Source organism: Embiotoca jacksoni, unplaced genomic scaffold (assembly GCF_022577435.1).
Source record: "Embiotoca jacksoni isolate LCO1_2020_lvr unplaced genomic scaffold, fEmbJac1.0.p SCAF_24, whole genome shotgun sequence".
NCBI lineage: Eukaryota > Metazoa > Chordata > Actinopteri > Embiotocidae > Embiotoca > Embiotoca jacksoni.
Genome location: NW_027185375.1, coordinates 4,220,057 through 4,240,546, shown reverse-complemented (window position 1 = coordinate 4,240,546; position 20,490 = coordinate 4,220,057). Strand labels below are relative to the sequence as shown.

Genomic DNA, 20,490 nt, shown 5'->3' with positions numbered 1-20,490 from the left:
ACTTATTTCTCCAAGGATCCCAATGCAAACAGATGCAAACAAACAAGCAAGACACGGAGGAATTTTTTTTTTCTGACACTGCGGTGTGTCGAGGACACAAACCCTGTCCAACAGGAGTACGTGACTTTTTTTTTTTTCTCCGGGGCTGTACATACATTTTTACTCAAATTAGTTTTACAGTCACATTCTGTTCTCTGTGGTTTCCATTAGTTCCCGTTTTCTTCCCCTTGTCCGTCTTTTTGTTTTCAGCAGAAACACAGACCCATTGTTTGTCGATTCCTCCGTTGTCTTTGATTGTCAATGAAAATGTTGTCACTCACTCCTGCTTGCCAGGGAGAGACCACACACACATTTGCATACAGTACGCACACTCTCCACTCCCAGCATTTATTACTTTTCCAACTGCACACTCAGGCAGACTGTGTGTTTGTGCGGAGTAATGAATGGTAGCGCCTGTGTCACGATGGAGTACATTTAATCTCCTGGTAATAAACTCACTATGGTACCAATAAATGAAGAAGAATAGAGGGGCAAAACGGAGAAGAGGTAAACAATACAAAAAATGGAATGAAGGGGGGTGGGGGCGGGGACATATGTGGGAGGAAGGGAGAAGAAGAGTTTGGATGAAGAAAGAATCAGAAACCAGGACGATAAAAGAAGCGAATGGAGGAAGGAAGAGGAAACAAGAAGCAAAGACTGAAGAAGAAATTATTGAGGAGGAGAGACCTGGAAGGCAGGAGGGAGGTAGTGAAGGTGCAAGGAGAGAATGGGGCAGGGAAGGTATTAGTAAAAAAAAAAAAAAAATAAAAATTGGTTTTGGCAGGAGGGTGAGAAAGAGGACAGAATGAAGCGTGGGTGAAAGATTGTTTGAGAACAAGGGAAAGACAAGAAGAGTGGTTAGACGGGAAAAGGAGCAAGCTGGAGGAAATGAATAAGTGAGTAAAACAAGGGAAAGGAATTAAGGAAAGAGTGATGGCAGCAAGAAAAGCAAGGGAAAAAAATGCCATGGAGCATGAAGAGGAGGGGCAAAAGCATTTTCGAAATAATCTCTTTGGTGTGACATCTCAGACCTGCCACTAGACGGTGGACTACAGTACATCTCTCCGCTTGATCATCTTTATCAACCATTATTAGGCTGATAAAATAAATCCTGCATGGGATTAAGTTACTGGAAGTGGCTGCCTCGTTGTGATTCAGACGAGAAAGTTAGAGGAGGGAGAAGATTTAGTAAGGATTTGAGGACGGGATTGCAGATGCAGCAGTAGGAGGAGAACATACGCACACAGGACTGATTCATCTCACCGAGGACTACTGCCTCCCACTATTTTCCTTTCACTCCGTTATTATTTTGATCGCCTTTTTTTTTTTTTTTTTCTCTGAAACCCCATCAGCACCACCACACCCTTCCCATCTCGCTCGTCTCCCCCTCTGCTACCAGGAGCATATGTCTCTCCTTCCCTAATTCAGTGATTGCAGCAAAGTGCCCATGTCATTACTAAAAACGGGGTTGTATGTGCACCATAATTGCTGCACTGCCTTTCCAGAAGGCAGAGAAGTACCTAGCTAATTTGAACTGTGATGTGAACACATGCATGTAATTGCAGCAATACAGTTTTCCTTTTCATTTAGAGCAATTTGTGTTTCGGTGGGGGGGGGACACACATTCATAAATCACAGGAAGACCACCAATAAAATATGAATCGGCCTCAATACAGGAGATTCATACTTGAGGGTTTCAAGTTACTACAAGCTACGAGGAAAATAAAGAAAAGGTTTTACGGACCCCGTTAATCGAAGAGTTATGGCAGGTGAAAAGCACCGTTACTGTGAATTATTCATTGTACAAAAACTCCACTAACAATTTTCCTACCTGCCATTTTTCTGTTGTCCTGCATCTGTTAGTCAGTTCTCACCCCAGATGAGCACACAGAGCTACAGGTGCAGCCACACTGAGTCATATTTGCTACATGGGAGCCTCCTGCTCTCACATGTTAATTGTGCTACATTCTTCTCCGTCCATCTGCCAGCTATCATGCAACCCAGCCTTTCTCCTTGCTTCCCTGCATCTCTGCTCACTTCTCATTATCTTTTCTCACTGTGGCCCTCGTGCCCACGCGCAAACAGCTGCGTCTCTTCGTATACAGTATGCACACGTGCAAACCACCAATCTCCTCTCTGCCTGTGTGAGGCACTATTGCGCAGGCAGGCGTGGGTAGAGAGACCCCTGGGGAGTGGAAGTAGGTACTGCAGAACTGATAAGGTGGTCTATTTTAGATCACTGCAGCAGCAGCACAGTGCAGAGGGGGGTGGGGATGGGGGTGGAGCGAAATCAAAGTACACAAGTGAGGATGCAGGATATACTTCAGAGCTCCTGTGTTTACTGCTTCCACGCTGGTTCCAAACTCTCCCTCAGGCTCAGACTCGCCTCTCTGCAGATAATTTCATCAGCATTTTCCAACAATTAATATCTCAAACTTCTTCTCGACTCCAGTCCAGGTCCAAACCCCGTCTTCCTCAGATTGTACTATAGCTAGTGATACAGTTATGGGCAATTTCCCCATATATTATAGTGACAATAGCATGTTCCTCATTTTTGGGAACCCCTCACAACTTCATACCTCCTCAAGGACACCAGGGGATTCCCTGAACCAATTTTTAGAAGTCACTGTGCTAGCAGAGCTCTTTGATTTTTTTTTTTTTTTAGCCTATAATCTGCAAAGATTGCTGTTTTACATAGACAATAACTCCTAATTAATCCTCTGACATTGCCACCACATTAGACTTCATCTAACCTCCAGGCTGGCCACCATCAACCCTCATCTCCCCTAATTCCAGCTCCGTCTCTATTAACAGTGCTAGAGATGTACGCAGCATGACCCCGAGGTTGATTGAAGTGAAGTGAGGGATAATACGTTCGCACAGCAGCGATGAAACTTCTTTGACATGCTGATGAAGTGATGCTAATTGCCGAGTGCCACTGACAAGTGGTCCATTAATGCATACGGAAAAAACCTGAGAAAAACAGTGTGCCGACGGTTTCACTCAATCCTTTTCACGTTATTGAAGGAGAGGAGTCGGATTCAAAGTTCTCCACGGGGAGAACGTCATCCTGTTGTCGGATTTGGGAGGTGGTGATTTGCTAATCAGCAACTCTTTGTGTGCGATGGGAACTAAAATATGTCTTCCTTGAAACAACCATGAAATGCGTTTTAGTGCTGTGTGATTATCTCCTGCTCATGTGAAATAACAATGGTTTATTGCTGACATTGAGATGTCTCTTTTTCTGCTTTCTTTTCTCACTATGTAATAATTCTGTTTTTCACTCACTGCTGGTTCTGTGTGCGGTTCTAGCTGAATCTACTTCATTACTTCTTATTCTTTTCTAAAGTGTATTGACTGTGCGGGCAGCTAACATAAGTTAGCACTACCATAAATGTAATCCTACTCTATCTAAATAATTCATAAATCTGTTTAACATGTTAGTACATTTTTTTAAAAATCATTTAAACTCAAGGAAACTAGACAGCTGTTAACTTGTCTAACCAACCAAACCAGCCCAAAAACACATCCTCAAGTTCTTCCTGTCCTAATTAAAGCTGATTTAAAGTACATAACTTGCTAAACATTTGCCATGTTGCCCTTCTAACCTCTAACCTTTCAACTTCCAGATTTTTTTGTAACCTCTCTTAATTTGTCTTCTCCAAATTTCTTAAAGGGAACTTTGATAATGAGCGCCTGGCTATTGCTAGACAAAGAATTCCATACCGACTTGGTCGGGTAGTTGACGAGTGGCTACTCGACAAAGGTAATAAATCCCTTTAACTCCACTAATGATCTAACCGCCTAACCTACCGTTAACCACCACTCTGGAGGAGGTGCAGTTCCACGCAACAGGGGTGAATGTGATTTGGCTCTTTAACACACCGATAGGTCCCCGATAATCCACTGCAAATGTATAAACAAGCCTAATTATGACTGGCTGATACATCAAATACTAATTCATCTCACTTATTTTTATCTCCAGTGATGGGAAACCAAGCTGGAAATGAGGCATTGTTGGAAGATTTGTTGTTTTCTATCACATTTACTTTTGGATCTAGTTCATCTTAATTTTTTATAATTGGCTTTGAAAAAAATACTTTACATAGTTTTCAATAGTAAAACCATTCTCAAGCTTTGATTTGCAGATATCCAGGGGACCTTATCCAAAGCACCTTAAACTGGGGCTGCATCTCTTCAGAGCATTAACCCCCAAATAACCCAACATAACCCCCTAATAACCTGACCACATGTAAACAGCCTACTGATTCCATCTGCTTCTTTCCTGTGTCTTTTGTTGGCTGAATGTGAACTTGTATTGACCATATATTTAATAACTCACGAAACCAAACCAAAAAAGAAAAAGTATGACTTTATCACTGGCTTTTCAACAAAAAGAATCCCCCATGAAAGTCACTAAACGTTAAAGGGACTGTTGACCGTCTACATTCATTTGGGCGCCATTTTCCCGCCCAACTTTATGCATAACTAGTGCCGTAAGTTTTGAATGCGGTCCTATCAAAGTGATGATTCTTTAACCCTTTGAGTGCCAAATGTCCCAACCTCTTTGTCTTTGTCTTGTGCCGTGTGTTTGTGCTGCTGAAGGTGGTTGATTCTTTGTATAAATAGAGAGGAGTCCAATAAATTAGATCAATGGACTTGAGTCAGTAAATAGTTTCTTTCAATCAAAGGACTGCAGACGCTCATTTCTTGTGTCCTTCTGGTAAGAAATGAGAAACAAGAGCACACAGTTCCATTAGCTGTAAGAGAATAAAAAAAAAGAGTACAGGGATAAGAATCTCAATAAATGGATGGTTTTGGTGTAGAATGTCTGAATGTTAAAATACTTTACAGTAATGTTTGCATTAGCTGTTCTATTTGCATGAGAGATGTATTGAGATTATCATGAATTAAGCGTTTCAAGCCAATTAGCTTTAGGGCTTCCTTTGAAACAGTATTCCGAATGATAACACATTGATGAATGCAGAAGCCAAAATTTGTCTCCAAGAGCAAAATGAAGTATTCATGCGACAGACAAACAAGATAAATGAAGAGCTTCCATATTTATTTCATGAAAACAAAACAATCCTTGCATTCATCTCCAGCTCCTATAAACTGACTTCTTGCTCTCCTGCTGTGCGTCAGGGAATGCACTTTTGCCGAGGGTAGTTAGGACACAAATCAGAATTAAAAAGGCTTCGGAGATGAAAGTTGAATGAAAAAGCGGATCAATAAAAAATGACTTGCCCACTTATGAAATGATTTGTGCATGCTATGAAATTCTAAAGAGAATGAGCTTGAAACTAAATGTATTATTCCCTTTCTTCTATAGTTTGAAATGAGTCTGCATCCAGTCATTTAGATGAGAGCACTGGGAGAAAGTAGGGAGGAGAAATAAACAGATAAATCGCATCAAACCTCAAGTGCAGGCTTTGATCAGGGTGCATGTTAAAGAAAAAAAAAAAAAAAAAAAAAAAAAAAAGGGGGAACAAGGTCGCTTATTTGCCAATATGATTTGATTCATTAGAGAAATGTCGTACACACGTCATGGACTGAAGAGGCAAAGTGGTTCTGGAAGAGCATTTCTAAGATGCTGCTTTCATAAAGGACATGCTAGTCTAGATGCTGAAGAGGATTAGCGGACATTTCCAAGCTCAAAGGGTTAAAGCTGTTTGTTGCTTTGATAAGGAAGCGGATAGAAATTAAAGCTAAGAAACCTCTAAGCAGAATCTAACCACCTAACAGCAAATCAAACTCCACCCACACTAACCGCTGAGGGCTTCTCTCCGACTCCCTGTCTTCCACAGCCGTGAATTGACTTGTAATTGGACAGATTTCCCAGCTTTGCCCTGCTGGTGACAAATTCAGAGAGCCCTCAGTTATAACCTTGTTATAAATCTTGTTTAACATTTTTATCGGACCTGGATGTCAGTATTTGGAAGAACTTGGACAGGTTGCGGCAATCGTACGGGACAAAAACAACAACAAAAAAAGCTAACAATGTTCTAACTCCTGCTTAAAGAAACAACTCCTCCAAGTGACAACGCCTTCCCATCGTCCTCACCTCCATGGAAAGCAAAACTCAGAGGGTTAAAACAAAGCAAGTGACCGAAACCCAAATTCAACCATGACACACCAGTTCTGGATCATTGAGACTAAATGTGAAATAAATGAAGGTCCCTTTAACATTTATTGTTTTCACCACTAAGGAAATGGCTGTATTGTATTTCAATGTATTCTTCTGTATGTCATTTGCTATGAAGGGTGAATGGAGTATTTGAATGGGAGGTGTGTGGTAAACAGTCTGGATCATCCATCCAGGAGTACTGTAGATGTCCTGTAATGGTCCAGGCTGCGTAACCAATATGGGGTTTGAGTCTCTGGTGATTTTCTCACATGAACGTCTCAGAGGGTTTCAACATGCTTCAGAGTTCTTGACCGGAGAACAGAAAACAATCAGCCCAGTGGGTCTCCTCATCAAGTGCGCTCAGTGTTTCATCAAGTCTGTCAATTTCAGCATGGCTGGAAAATCTCCATGTCTACGTTAGTGTGTGCACAGAAGTGAAAATCAGACTGCTAATCGCTCACGTTCCCTCGCACATATCAGTGTTTCAGTCGCACCAAGATCTAATGGAAGTCATCAGAGCCAGCAGAGTCCGAGAGGAGAGCCGTGCTGCAGAGCTGCACTGTCTCACTACATCTCTTTCTGAAGCCCTTATTCCATCTCCCCCACTGCGTGTGAGGCATATCAGAGTGAGCATCTCTGGCCAACTCTTTGCCTTCTGACTAAATCCAAAATGGCATCCATTACAGAGACCCAATGGAGGGGAAAAATCCTAAGTTCCAAAAGTTTTAAACAGCTCTATCCAAGAAAAAAACTTGCTCCGATGCATTCCCTTTTCCTCCTCTTTCTGATGGATCCATCATCCCACGTTTTCTACTTTCTATCCGTCTCTTCTGACCTTCACTCTCCTTAAATCCTCCTCTATATTCTTTGACCAACAGAACCAGGCTTCACCAAAAACTTAGCAAGCATTCCCCCTACTTCAGTGTTGCCTTTTTTTCCTTTTGAAGGGATGATAATGTGTCACAGCTTCCTGGTCTCATCTCGAGCTCCACTAGAAAATAAAGATAACAAATAACCAGAGAGAATCAATTTCTCGTAGGTGTTCCCCTTTAGCGATGAGCAAGAAAGCGAAGGAAGATCCCAGAAGAATTGAAACGCTACATCTTCTTCTGGCTCGGAGTCTCTCCCCGCAGAGCTCTCCAAACAGCCCGACGATCAAGCTCGGAGTCGAGCCACACGAGTGCAGGGAGGAGAAGACAGGAGGAATACTAGGACGGCATGTCTGTGTGGCCTAAAACGCGAGCTGGAGAACTGGGTTTAATGCTCAGTGTTTAATGGTCTGGTGTGAGCTCCCCCATTCCCTAATCGAAAGCAATCAAGTCCTCCCACTTAGTGTGGGGCCAGAGCCCAAATCAAATCTCGAGGCTAGGCATCAGTCCAGATCTGCTATTCATGATCCCAGCTTCATTTTAGAGATTCTCTCACATCTGGCCGCAGAGAGCAAACCCGTCTGCCTGTCTCTCAGCGACTCCATGATGAGCTTTGCATCCCACTGAGCACTATCTTGTTTTTTTTTTCCATTTCAAACCACAGCACTAATGTGGCCATATTTGAAACATGCAGAGGGGAAACGGAGTGAATTTTTAACATGCTTGCCCATGAGTAGAGAAGTAGCAGCAATAAAGTGTCTCTGTGGCAGGAAAGAAGTCCCTCTTTAATGTTCATTTCATGGTCCCCTACCATGAAATGGCCTAAAAACAGCAGTCACAGCTGGAGAGAATAAAACGAGAGAAGATTGTCCCCAGCTAACCACCGTGCTATCTCCCTTTGTGTCTCCCTCGACAGTATCACTTGTTTAAGATCTACATGCAGATACAGGATCAGATATAGAGCCTCATCTGATTAAATCCAAATCTGCTGTCTCCAGAGTCCTGCAGATTCACCGCCACAATCGCAGCACCCTCAGCTGCCTTCAAGGACCTCGGGGCTCTACGCTGTCTCCCAGGGCTTTTAGTCTATCTTCATGCTGCATTTGGCCCCTCATCTCCATTGTCAAACACAATTAATTCATAGTGTTCTACCCTGAACCAGCCCAACTTCTGAGGAGTAAAAAAGCAAAACGCACTTAATTACCAAATAGAGCCTTGTGCCAAGAAGATAACTTGGGAACACTTCATAATCGACTTTGGCAGCATCCCACCCCGCCCCCATTGTGCTCGAATCTTCTTCCACTTTCCTTTTTCTCTTTTCTTCCTTCAAAAAAGAAAATGGAAATAGAGGGAGTTCTTGTTTGTTGATGCAGATACTAGAAATTCTGCTGTCAACACAAACCCATAAAACGGTCCAAGTTTCTGTTCTGTATGTCAGAAAGCAGTGTATTGACAGAGGTGAATTCTGGGCCATCCCTCCCACCCTGCAACTCAGCTAAGAGAAAACATTTCAGATAGAAGCTCCTCACGGCCATGTGGCATCCCTCCTCTCTGTGAGATAACAGGAGTGGAAGGAAGATGAGAGAGGCGTAATGATGACGGTGGTGGGAGAAAGATACCGCTCTCTCCAGCTGCAGTCTTTTTCATATCCTGTCATATACACCTAGATCATCCTTTTCCACACCGCCCTCCGCTCCTTCCCTCTCCCCCCTCCAACAATCACCTCCTCCAGGTCAGCTGTTCACAGCCAGGGGGAGGGGCCAAGCCCGGCATCGAGCCGCCGTCCCGTCCCCGCCCCTCCTTTCCAGACACGCGGCCGTTATTTCGCAGCCTCCCACGAGCAATCTGAGCATTAGCAAGCCGAGCGTGCCCCGAGCACAGCCCACTCCTCAGTTCGGCTCGGCTCAGCTAGTAATTACCGACCACAGTTCATCTGAGACAAGCCATTTCTCTGGCTGTTTAGAAAAGGAACAAAAAAAAAGTCCAGGAGCATGGTGCACCAATGCAAAGCTGCAGCCAGAAATGTGTGACTACTCCTTTTATTCCTGCAGTTTTTAGGGCAGTTTACTTCTGGTCAAAGTAATAATCTCCATTTGTAACTGACATCAGGCAAGAGTGATGACACCTGTTCCCAACTGATAGTTAAATGTGCAGGTGCTGCATTATATTGAAATGAGGCGCACACAGCTTTTAACTTTTCTGCAACAGATTATTTATTGTGTGGGCAATTATAGCCACCAAAAATGAACATATCAAGAGAAACTCAAACTAATTCGAAGGAATAGACATAAATACGATGAATAAAACCTCTGATTTATTACAGCTTCCATTGTACTTTAATAGGTTTCCTCATCATTGCCATGTGTATTGGCAACATACTGTAACACTCAAGTAAAGCCAAAGCTGTGATGTGGGTGCACGACGTCCAACAGAGCAACACAAGCAGTCACAAGATCAGGCTGTAAACAAGCCAAAGTTCCGGCCAGAATATTTAAATCTGGAAGTAAAACGTAAAGCGAGCACGCAGGTAGTTATCTCTTATTACAGGCAGAGAGCATTCAAAAATGGAATCATATACTGCGTAGAGTTATTGTATAGTTTGTATTAATCGTGTAGACATTTACATACACGTGCTGAAGACTATAAGCTTCCTGCACCACCACTGCATCTCCTTTACATAATCCTTTCATTTTCTGGCAAATCACTGTAAAGCTTTCAAAACAATGTTCATGCTAATTTGTACAAATTTAGGAAAAAAATTCCATGAACAGTTTTTTTTTTTTCTCATCACTGATTGGTTTTGTCAGCTGCTATCTCAAAGTTCTTTGAACGGCAAGTCACTGCCCTTACAGAAAATAACACGAGTTTCCCATGTTTTCCACTTGGGACATTATGTGATCAAATGTGATGACGTGTTTACCACGATAACCTGGGGTAAAATTATGTAGAAAATGAAATGTTCCAAAACCACGTTTTCCCAGGGCAAAAGAAATGTTTCACAAATGCACAATAATGTGATTGTGATAGGATTTTTTTTTGCACGTGAAATTCAGGTTGTCTTTTTTCACCCTATATGACGCTTTTTTTTTAGTGACATCATAACATTCTCAGCATTCTCAACAAATAATTTTAACTATAAAAAGACCCTAAATTATCCTTTAAAAACATCTTTCATGAGGTTTTTTTCAGCAAGTATAATTTACATAGTGTGACTCCTTACAATAAGTTGATTTTCGCACTAGTGTTTTTGACAGCAAATCCAGCCGAGTGTGCTATTTTGGTATTCTTCCCAGATCTGTGTAAATGTATACCCACTTCCTCTATGTGAGCGTCCTCACTGGCCAAACAACAGGGCTGCAGTGATTCATACAGCTGGAAGCTCTGACTTGAAGCTAAGAAAGGTACGTTTCGTAAAAGCCTGTGAATAGCACAAACTTAACCATGTGATTAGCTGACTTTAGCACTTTAAAATTAGTGTGTGAAGCTGGAGGTGACTCACCAGGCATTTAATATCCTCTACATGAGAAGCAATTCAATTCACTTTCCTCTTTTTGCTTTCTTTTGCCTTTCATCTCACCAGCTCACTAACTCTTCCTCCTACTTCTCTCTTACCATCTTACTCACGTGTATTACTGTATATCTTTCTCTTCCTCAGACTTTAACTGCGTCATTCTTCTTCTTCTTCTTCTTATCGGGCCTGTCATCCTCTCCCTCCGCCCCTCCCTCTGTGCCCTCGCTCTGTCTCTTTGACATTCTCTCCTCATGCACACTCGCTCTTTCTCTGTCCTCCTCGTCTGTCATCCTCCCTTGCTCCTGTCATCTCTCATGTCCCCATTCTCTCAGTCCCTGTCCGACCTCCTCTTTCTTTATCTCTCTCTTTTCCCAAGCACCCAATAGGTAGCACAGGAGCTTCCCCATCCGGATAAAATATGAAGTAAATTACAGGTCAATAGTGTTAATAGTGATGACCAACTTCAAACTTCTTCATAAAAGTTAAAGCTCGCATCCTTTTTTGGAGGCAATGTTGAGGGAAGCTCATGGGAATATGAAAGACCAGTGTAAGATGTACAGTAGGAGTTCACATCTCCTTTCTTATCGATTACCTGCACACTGCACTATAAATGTAACAATAACCACTCTCCCCCAGATGTACAAGATGCTGTGACATGCAGGGGTCATTACCACAATGTTTCTGCAAGGAATTAAAAGTCAGAGCTGTAGAACAGGAGCAAAGATACTTCAAACTACAGCACCTCTGAAGAATAATTTATAGTCACTGAAACCTTTAAAATGAGCCAAAAAAGAAATTCAATCCTCACCAATCTGAACTAAACCTAGAGATTCACATAAAACTACAACATGCTGTGTGTGTTACTGCTCAGTCATCTTCAGGCGGCTCCTTCACTCTTTATGCTTCTTTCCAGCATGTTTATGCATATCCCTTCATTACTCTGAGCTATTTTTACTCCTCTTTGTTGTGACAAAGTTGAAGTCCATTCTGCTCATTCCATATCCCCCTATGGATTTAATAAGAATATACACTATGGATTTAAATGTAATAAGGACTGACAGAGTCAGGATGGGGATGTAAAGAGCTAAAAGAGGAGAAGAATTAATCTCACATTTTTTTCTGACAGATAGACAGATCATTCTGTTAACATCCTGTGCACTGTGACATGAATAGTTCGATCTGTGAGCCAAACACAATTTACAAGGTTTTAATGACTGCAGGTGTCTCGCGGTGTTTGGCCAGCGCAGAGGGAAACAGTCACATCTGGAAGTCTAAATTCTCAGTTCGAGTTTGATAACAAGGCACCATAACAGGTTACGTGAAAAGAAGCCTTTGTTACCCTGTGTCGGTCAGTCTGTAATTGTGGGCTCAACTGAAATATCTCACTAACTATTAGATAGAAGCTTTTCATCCGCATGCACCATCAGGCCAAAATGTGTGTCAGGAATACTGTAGTTTGTGACCCATCAGCCTCTGCTGTAGCAATTTTATGTTAAATGCTAATTAGCAACATTTGGCATGGCAACAACTTGAAATATAACCGAGCCGTGGAATTTATTCTGGTCATCAAACCGTTTCCTACATTGGGCATCAGTTCTTATAGTGAAATAGATATTTTTAATATTAGTTCCCTCTTCCGATTTAACATCAGCCCATGGAGGCCGGCTCACAGTACCATTACGAAACGGACATTTAGCTGTGCCGGAGCGGTTTTAAAGGGAATGAGAGGAGCTGATTTGATTGGCCATGACCAAAGTCGGTTGTGTTACACCTTCTAATTATCCATCCCTCCTACTTCACCAATGTACCAAGCTGCACCAGAGATGTGCTTCTGGTTGTTTTTACCAAACAATTTTGACACACCTTCTTGCAGGGGTGCAAGTAGTTGCGTTGCGCTGGGGCGGACAAAGATGGTATTGTTTATAATAACAATTGATTCAGGTCTTTCAGTATTCTTGCTCATCTGCCCGATACAGTAACACCCAAAACCTCTAGATTTAGACAGATGGGTAGATAAATGTATAAACAAAGGATAGAAGTATTGAAATTTAGCTACAGTGGCACATTGCAGAAATCTGACCCTTCTGGTCTCTGCACTGCAGTTAATTATGGCTTTGTGTATGGCTGTTAGCCCCCCCCATACACACACACTTCTGCCCATTACACATCCATTGCTTTAAGAGCCCTGAGGAGAAAGGCAGCAGCCACTCAGTCCCTGTGAACTGGTCCAATAGACCCTCATCAATGTGCAAACCCTCTTGTGGTGTGCTGTCTACACACACACACAAACGGAGAGGCGTATGTAAATAAATGTTGGGCAAATACACACTACTTGAAAAGGCCAACTATCACACACATAAAGGTCATTTCACTGACATATTTCATAAGTTATTATAAATACACACGCACGCACGCTCTTCTCTGCAGCAGCGCCAGATCCAGCTCTGTCATATTAAGCGCTGTGATTGCTTGTCATGCAGAGGCTTCCTTCTCTGCCCTCCCACCCCTCCATCCCTCCACCCCACCCCGCTCATGCCCGCTGCCAAAATTGGCTCTAAAACCGCATGTCACTTTTGATTTGACCCGGCAGACCCTGAAACAATAACTTCATCAGGCCCTGTTAGAGTCTCATCCTGACCAGACAGCTACCAAAACAAACACTGATTTCCCTTCATCTAGTCTAGAGGGCACCTTTCTCTTTTATCGCTCTACCTCTCTCAGTTGGGATGAACATAAATGGCCGCCACAGTGCTCTCCTGCCCTCAAGGCTTGTTTCATGCACTTTTTTTTTTTTTTTTTCTCTACAAAGGAGAAGGCATTAAATTAGAGTTACCCAGTGGATGCTTGGACACTTACAGAAATAAGGCACAATACACATGTGCAGTGACTTATGGAGGTCTTACTAATCCCCCCTACTCTGCATCATAATCATAAGCCATTTGTCAATATGGCTTATTTATGACTGTGTCACTGGCTAAGAGTGTAACTCTGACACCAATACACTTAACTCCTCCGGAGTAAACTGGCCTGTCGGAACAGATCATCTTCAGACTTGCTCACACTCAGGGGAGAGTTGGGTGTTTATAGAGGAACTCAAACTGTTTGGTAAATCGAGAGGAGCGCCCACATTGAGGGACACAGATGACGATGATGTCTGTCCTCAACTTCTCCGTGACCCTTTCAGTGGAGAGTCAGAAGCGACTGGGGCTGTTTGAAACGGGAGACCCTCTGGGCTGACACTGTGTGTGAATGTGTATGTATGTGGAGGATGGAAGTGGGCGGGAGGTGGACTGAGATTGTTTTTGTGCGTTCCCGAGTTCGTGTGTTCTCAATCCTGACGTGTAACGTTAACCCCTGTATGTACACAAAAGTGGCTCTTCTCCTGTGTTTTCCTAGCTGATGTCCACACTTTGACAATCTGTCCATCCTTTACCGTTCATTTTATTTATCGCCGTATCACTCCCACACCAAACATGCTAAGTGATGAGATAATAGAGTGAGACTCGGCTATTATGTCAACAGCACATTTGCCAGACATTAAGTCTCATCATTATAGCGTTAGGGGACGGGGGCTCGGTCCCTCGTGGGTCCCTGACGGGCCTAATGATCTGATAATGGGATGACACGTGTAATGGCCCATCTCAGTGCAATAGATTTATCTCTCCAGCACTTCTGCTGAAAACTTACAGATACACACATATAGTGAAGATGTGCTTTTTATGCCCATGAACACACACAAGTGCATTAATAGCCATTATTTGTCTGGTCGTTCCACCCACCTGGGTGTTACACATATGTCAGAACAAATGCACCCATATAGATGGAGAGTAAATCATAATTACAGTGATGAAGCACCATCTCCGCTCTCCTAATTGAAAACAAATGGAACCTGGGTCTGTCCCAAGTACTGATGAGCAGAACTTACAATCTCACTGAGAGAACAATAGAAACATTGACAAGTTTTTCAGAGGATTCATTTGTCACCATTCAACGGAAGCCACCGTCAGCAGTTGACATGAGGTGCAAATGTGCAAACATAAAAGATGTGGAGTCATCTCTCATGCCCGTACAAGATGTAATAAATATAGACACATGCAAGGACTTTATACAGAAGCACACGTTCCCTTCAGGCCACAGGGCTCTCTCATTTCAGAGTTCGGTAGCCCACCATTTCTAGAGTCGATATTTCACTCTCAAATGCACAGATTAGGCTAGTATCCCTTTTGACAAACAAACACACTCCCTCTTTCCATACAGGGATTGATTAATCCATAAAAAGCTCTTTGGCTTCTCCGGTCCTTTTCCTCTGAGTAATTACCTCATAAGGTCTGTTTTTAACCCACATTCGTCCAACAGTGTCCCTCTACCCTCCTCCCTCTGTCCACACATCCACATGACTCATAATAGGGGTCAACATTTGCATCGGTCCACCCGGTGTGATGGGATGTCCCCGAGGAGATGGGAATGCAAATATGAGGAGGGGGAAAAAAAAAAAAAAAAAAACCTGAAGTGACATCAGCTGGAGAAAATATAGGGAGAAAAACTACACCTGTCAGACCCCCCTCCCCTCCTACTCCACCCCGTCATCACAAGTCCTGGGAACACATTAGTATTGGACCCTGGTTAAATGGTCGACCCTGTCCTCCCTTCATCCATCTATCCATCCAGATGAATGGTAATGACCACAGAGAGGAACAGCCCCTGCTGAATTAAACATTTCCTTCCAATGAGGACCTCATTTTCCTCCTGTGGATGGCAGAGCGGGGCGACATTTTTTTCTGCTGGCAGAGGTACTTTATCATTGTGCAGCTCAGGTGCATTGGAGGTCAGTGACACAGACCTGCATTGTTCTAATATATTCCATCTCGGGGCAAATGAGATGCATTTTGCTATGAACCTTCAGTCTCAGGGTCAATCCGCAACTGCCCCTGCAATCTATTTGACTGCCAGATTCAGGCTGCCTTTCTGGGAACGTGGCACGTGCCCAGCTCCATAATGGCTGCAACTGCAGCAAGCCAGGGCCCAATCTCCCTAAAGTGTTACCCAGGAAATCCCATGTGATTGAAATAGTCCCTCTATCTCCCCTGTTTCACACTTTGCCTGTGTATTACTTTGTGTTTCATGTTCAAGCTCATTCAGAGACCATGAGCTGATTTGTATTCTTTGCCTTTTCCTTCCTTTTTCTTCCCCTCTCTTCACGGCTTCTACTCTTTTCTCTTACTTCCACTTCCTCTCTCTTCTACTTCATCGCTCTGACCTTCTCATCTTTCGCATCTCAGGTCGCCAGTTGACCATCTTTAACAGCCAGGCGTTCATCAAAATTGGTGGTGGAGAGAAGGGGCGTCACTTCCAGGGCCAGATTTCAGGCCTGTACTACAACGGCCTGCAGGTGCTCAAACTGGCAGCCGAGGGCGACCCCAACGTCCAGACCCAGGGCAACCTGCGGCTGGTGGGTGACGTGCCCTCGGTGCTCACCACTGACACCACCTCCACCACCCCGCTGGCTGACATGTCCACCACCATCATGGAGACAACCACCACCATGGCCACAACCACCACCCGCAAACAGCGCTCGCCCACCATGAGGGACAGTGTCACACAGGTGAGTGATGACGAGCCTGTGATCCCAGCTCGTTTGCATGATTCATACCGAGAGCAAACCGTGGCTAAAAGTAGCCTGCCGTTCCAGTCGCTCAGCCGCAGAGATATTCCTGCGCTGTGCATTGTGATGTCACATTGCCAGTTACTTTTAATTGGCTTTCCAAAGTTCCTCCAAAATCTCAAAGTGCTGAAAAAAATATTTGAAAGATTAAACGGCATAACCAAGTAACCAGATGGTCTCCTGCTCGGACGGGTACATGTGCATTTCAAAAGAAATCATACGTCAGCTGCAAGGTCAAACGGTCACGTCCCCGTGTTGTGCGTGAGCTCCCCCTTGTTAGCCCTCAGCCACATTCAGATGTTCAAACAGCCCTCTGCCTGGGAGGAAGTTACAGAACAGCTTTTGTGTGGCTGGCCTTATTAGACCAATCAACGCTGCGATTTTGATTTCCTCTCAGATGATATGGCTGAGTAGGATGCTGGGAAATCACAGCACATCCAGACAAATCAACTGCAGTTGGAGGAGGGAAGGAGCATCATGAGGAGGAATCCTAGGGCACAAGCTGCACGGCAACTCAGGGTGCAATAAACCTATATTTATGACTACTTCACATCCATGCGAGAGCCTGGGATTTATGGCCTGACGATGATGCACAAAGGCACATATTGCCATCATGGCAAGCAACAATTAGCAAACAGTAGCGCTGCTGCCCACATGCCTGAAGATGGAGGAGACGGGTCATCCAGGCCCAGTACTCATAAAAAGAAATAATAACAGGATCCATTTGTTACAGGGGGTGATATGCTCCAATATCATTAGCTACAAGCTGTGTGTGGTGCAGAAAGACTTTGCTGTGAAGCCTTGTGAACCAAGTGCGATTCAGGCCATCAGTGGAAGAACTGGATGTACATTTATCAGCTATTTCTGTTACTGTCAAGACTTTGTACCTTAACTAAATGAAAGCTTGCGTCTTTAAAAGCTGTCAATTGCCATCCTTTAGCTGTCCAGCAAACTTTTATACAGGAAACATAGAGGTAAGGTGCCAATTACCAGCACATTTCTATCATTCTGCCGTGTTCATTAGCGCTGTTCATGTCCACTGAAGCTTATCCGAGATCAGTCGGCGAGCCATTTGCACTCATCCCCGATAGCCATGATCAGCAGATCCAGAATATATTTAGACCTTACTCTTTATCCTTTTATCGCAATCTCAAACATTTCCTATCCGTCTCATTTTGAATAGCAGTGCCAATTAGAGTGAAGTCCAGAAATGGCCGCTGATGGCACAAGTGCACAATACACAAAAGTGTGTGTTGGAAACATGCAGTTCAAATAAAACCACAATGTTAGTTTGTTGTTTTCCTCCTCTTGTACTTTGATAAAATTCACTTGCTGAGGCTTCCACTGCCTCATCAAAGGAGCACTGTGATGGCAGCTGGCAATATACGAAAGTGGTCCCGTTTAAAAATGTTCATCCAAAGACCTTGCTTTCAGTCTTGGTTGTTACTACCATGTATTTACAAGCAAGTAAGAAGTTTTGGGCTAAAAAGCAAGTCAGAGCTCCTTTAAAACATTGTCTCGAGTGTACCCGGCTGGCATGGCTTTTTTTAAATGAACGGTCTGTGATTTAATGTGTCTGCATCTCCTGTCTAAACATGAGATCAGTGGAACCTGAATACAAGATGTCACATGTAGCCATCCACTTAGTTCAATATCATATCTCTGGCCTCCAGACTTCTTGGCGGAAACATCCTTCCGCTTTCAGCACACAAGCTTTTACAGCAGCGTTCTGTGATGTCAAATTGGCAGTTGCAAACACCCCTGTTTGATAAATTATCTGGAACCATTTTAGGATAGCAAAGGACTCCGAGTGCTGTCTGCCTTTCTGTTGTTACAAGCCTTAATGGGAATTGCATTTGCTGATTGACGCTTATGTTTGGACATAAAAAAAAAGCACAGTTCCACCTTTAGAGTGCTTTTTATTGCCAAGTATCTATTTTTATATCATATACAAACATTTCAACGGCTTCGTCTTTATTACGATTATGGACCTAGCTGAACAGTCTAACAGCCTAAAATAGCGTTCAAGATATGTGCTTGAGAATGAACAGATATTACCAATGAGTATCTACTTTAATGATCAGACGGGCAATATCTTTCTGTGCACAACAATAACATAAAGGCATTATTGGGGCGTATAGTTGGCAAACACTTTCCTGATCATTCATACAGATGATGCCGGTGTGACGGAATATTTGTTGTTTTGGCATTTGTTCTAATTTGCTGGGAGGTGTTGAAATGCCTGGAAAGCTCATCTGCTCCCACCAACGAAAAGATAGAATAACACAAAAAAGCTTCAGTGAACAAACACAGTTCTATTCAAGTAAAATTAAGTAGTTACGAAAGGTTGGGGATTACATTGATTTTAGGACGGCTGAGGGGCACCAGGCAGAGTATGAAATATTTTAGATTCGGTCTTTGACACAGTCTGGTATTCTTGTCCTGGGAAAAAGCCTCTGGTGCACATAGAAGTGTTGTTTGTTTCTGTATTTGTGGCAGCAGCAGCAGTTTGGATGGTGGTGATTCATATCATACCATAATAGATGAACAGATAAGGAAGACTAAAACCCCAAAAACTCAATCAGAAACACACACAGTCACTGTACTCAACTTTGGGAAGCACATACAGGTCAACACATACTGAATGCCTCTCTGTTTCGTAATGTGCAATGTAAGGCTTGTTACAGTTTGGACAGATTGCCTGCAAACTTCCTGTGGGGTCGTTAACCCCGTGAAGAAGGCTCCAGGTGCTCTTGTGGGGTCGTTAACACCTTGAGAGTTGTTGGAAGTAATTTAGGTCACGTGCGAGCCACCCGGCCATCGTGTTATAAGTTCAAAATAGTATACTTTTAATGATCCACAAGATGGCCGGTTGAGTCCCACTTGTGACCTAAATGAATCCCAACAATTCTCAAGGTCTTAATGACACCACAAGAAGTTAAACCTGGAACTCCCCTCCAGTTCGTTAGAACTGAAGAAACCTTTCAGGTGAGAGGCGAAACATCTTCAAGAAACTGAAAAGAAGTCCTGATGCCTTTCGATAAAACTTAGATTGACCATCTTGTGGATGACTAAGAACCTTCACAGACAATGTAGGTTTCAGAAGTAGTCAAATTCTTACAAATAAAAATGTTCAACGTTAAAGGTCTTGACAGCTGCTATGTATTGTTCACAGCCTCAGTCTTTGCTTTGATTATAGTCTGGAAACCCTGTTTGCTTTAAGGTTTGCTCAGCCACTCTGAAGGACAGACCAACTAGTAACCAGTGGGGGTTGCTCAGTGTGATGACGTTGAAGTAGCTCCAACAATGACGGGTCATGGAGTTTCAGAAAACAACATCATTTTATGGTGGTCAGTGTTAAAGGTAGCTCCAACAGTTTCAAGATTAAACCATCTACGGTCATTAGAATGCAATGACTGGTAACAATCCTCAGTGAAGCATGGCCAGAGCTATACATTCATACAGGGGATTTTTGATAAATTCAGCAATTGAAGTCTCTGACTAGCCTCTTCACCATGGCAACAGAAATCTAAAGGACTGTGACATCATTCGGGAGAGTCCGGGGATTCTGTGTTAAGTAATAGTGGTGGTAGCTTGGTTTAATTTGGTAATTCAGTTTTTGTCCTCAAAAAAGTATAATTTACCAGTGGTTATTTGAACTGTGTGTCAATTTCTATAGCCAACGCGTGAAACACTGAAGCCAGCGTGGGGCGACTGGAGAATTTGGTCAGGAATGCCTTTGACGAGAAAGGAATTTCAATTTCCAGTTGCAGCCCACAACAAAATTTTACCCTCCACATCACAGTAATACAGAACACAGAAATGAACAAACCTGACAGGGACTATGTCTCTCTAATGAATTTCTTCAGCACCTAAGACACAGTGGAGACGAGTTAGGGTGGCAGAAAGCAAGAAACCTAAATTTCCAATTTCTCCAAAAGCTCTGAGCTACCCGCCACGCTGCAGCTTTGATCATAGTGGAATAATGTGCTTTGATGCTTAGAATAAAAGATCTACCTTTTGATGTGCATGTGGGGGTCTGCCTTTTCCCCCTTCCCTTCACCCCTTAGTACTGTGGGTTTCCATGAAACAGTTGGACACATCACTTGTCTCGCGCTGACCCACATTTGGTGTCAGGATGTTATAAAACTAAGATCACAAGCTGCAGCCTTGTTGCTGTCTGCAGCTGAGAGCACTCCCAGGTGCTGGGATCTCACTGATTTGTCTGGATGGATGGATGGATGGATGGATGGATGCGAGGATGCTGCAGAGTTGCCTCCTT

The 20,490-nt window shown here is 43.3% G+C and overlaps 1 protein-coding gene across 4 annotated transcripts in view; it reads left to right on the top strand.

The window, feature by feature from the left end:
- Positions 1 to 20,490, top strand: part of nrxn2b (neurexin 2b) — a 658,484-nt gene that overhangs the window by 624,400 nt on the left and 13,594 nt on the right. For all 4 annotated transcript variants that reach the window (XM_069159139.1, XM_069159138.1, XM_069159137.1 and 1 more), the window contains 2 exons: positions 3,716 to 3,805; positions 15,826 to 16,148. In XM_069159139.1, coding sequence (XP_069015240.1) covers positions 3,716 to 3,805; positions 15,826 to 16,148 — 413 coding nt within the window. The remainder of the gene's footprint in view (positions 1 to 3,715; positions 3,806 to 15,825; positions 16,149 to 20,490) is intronic.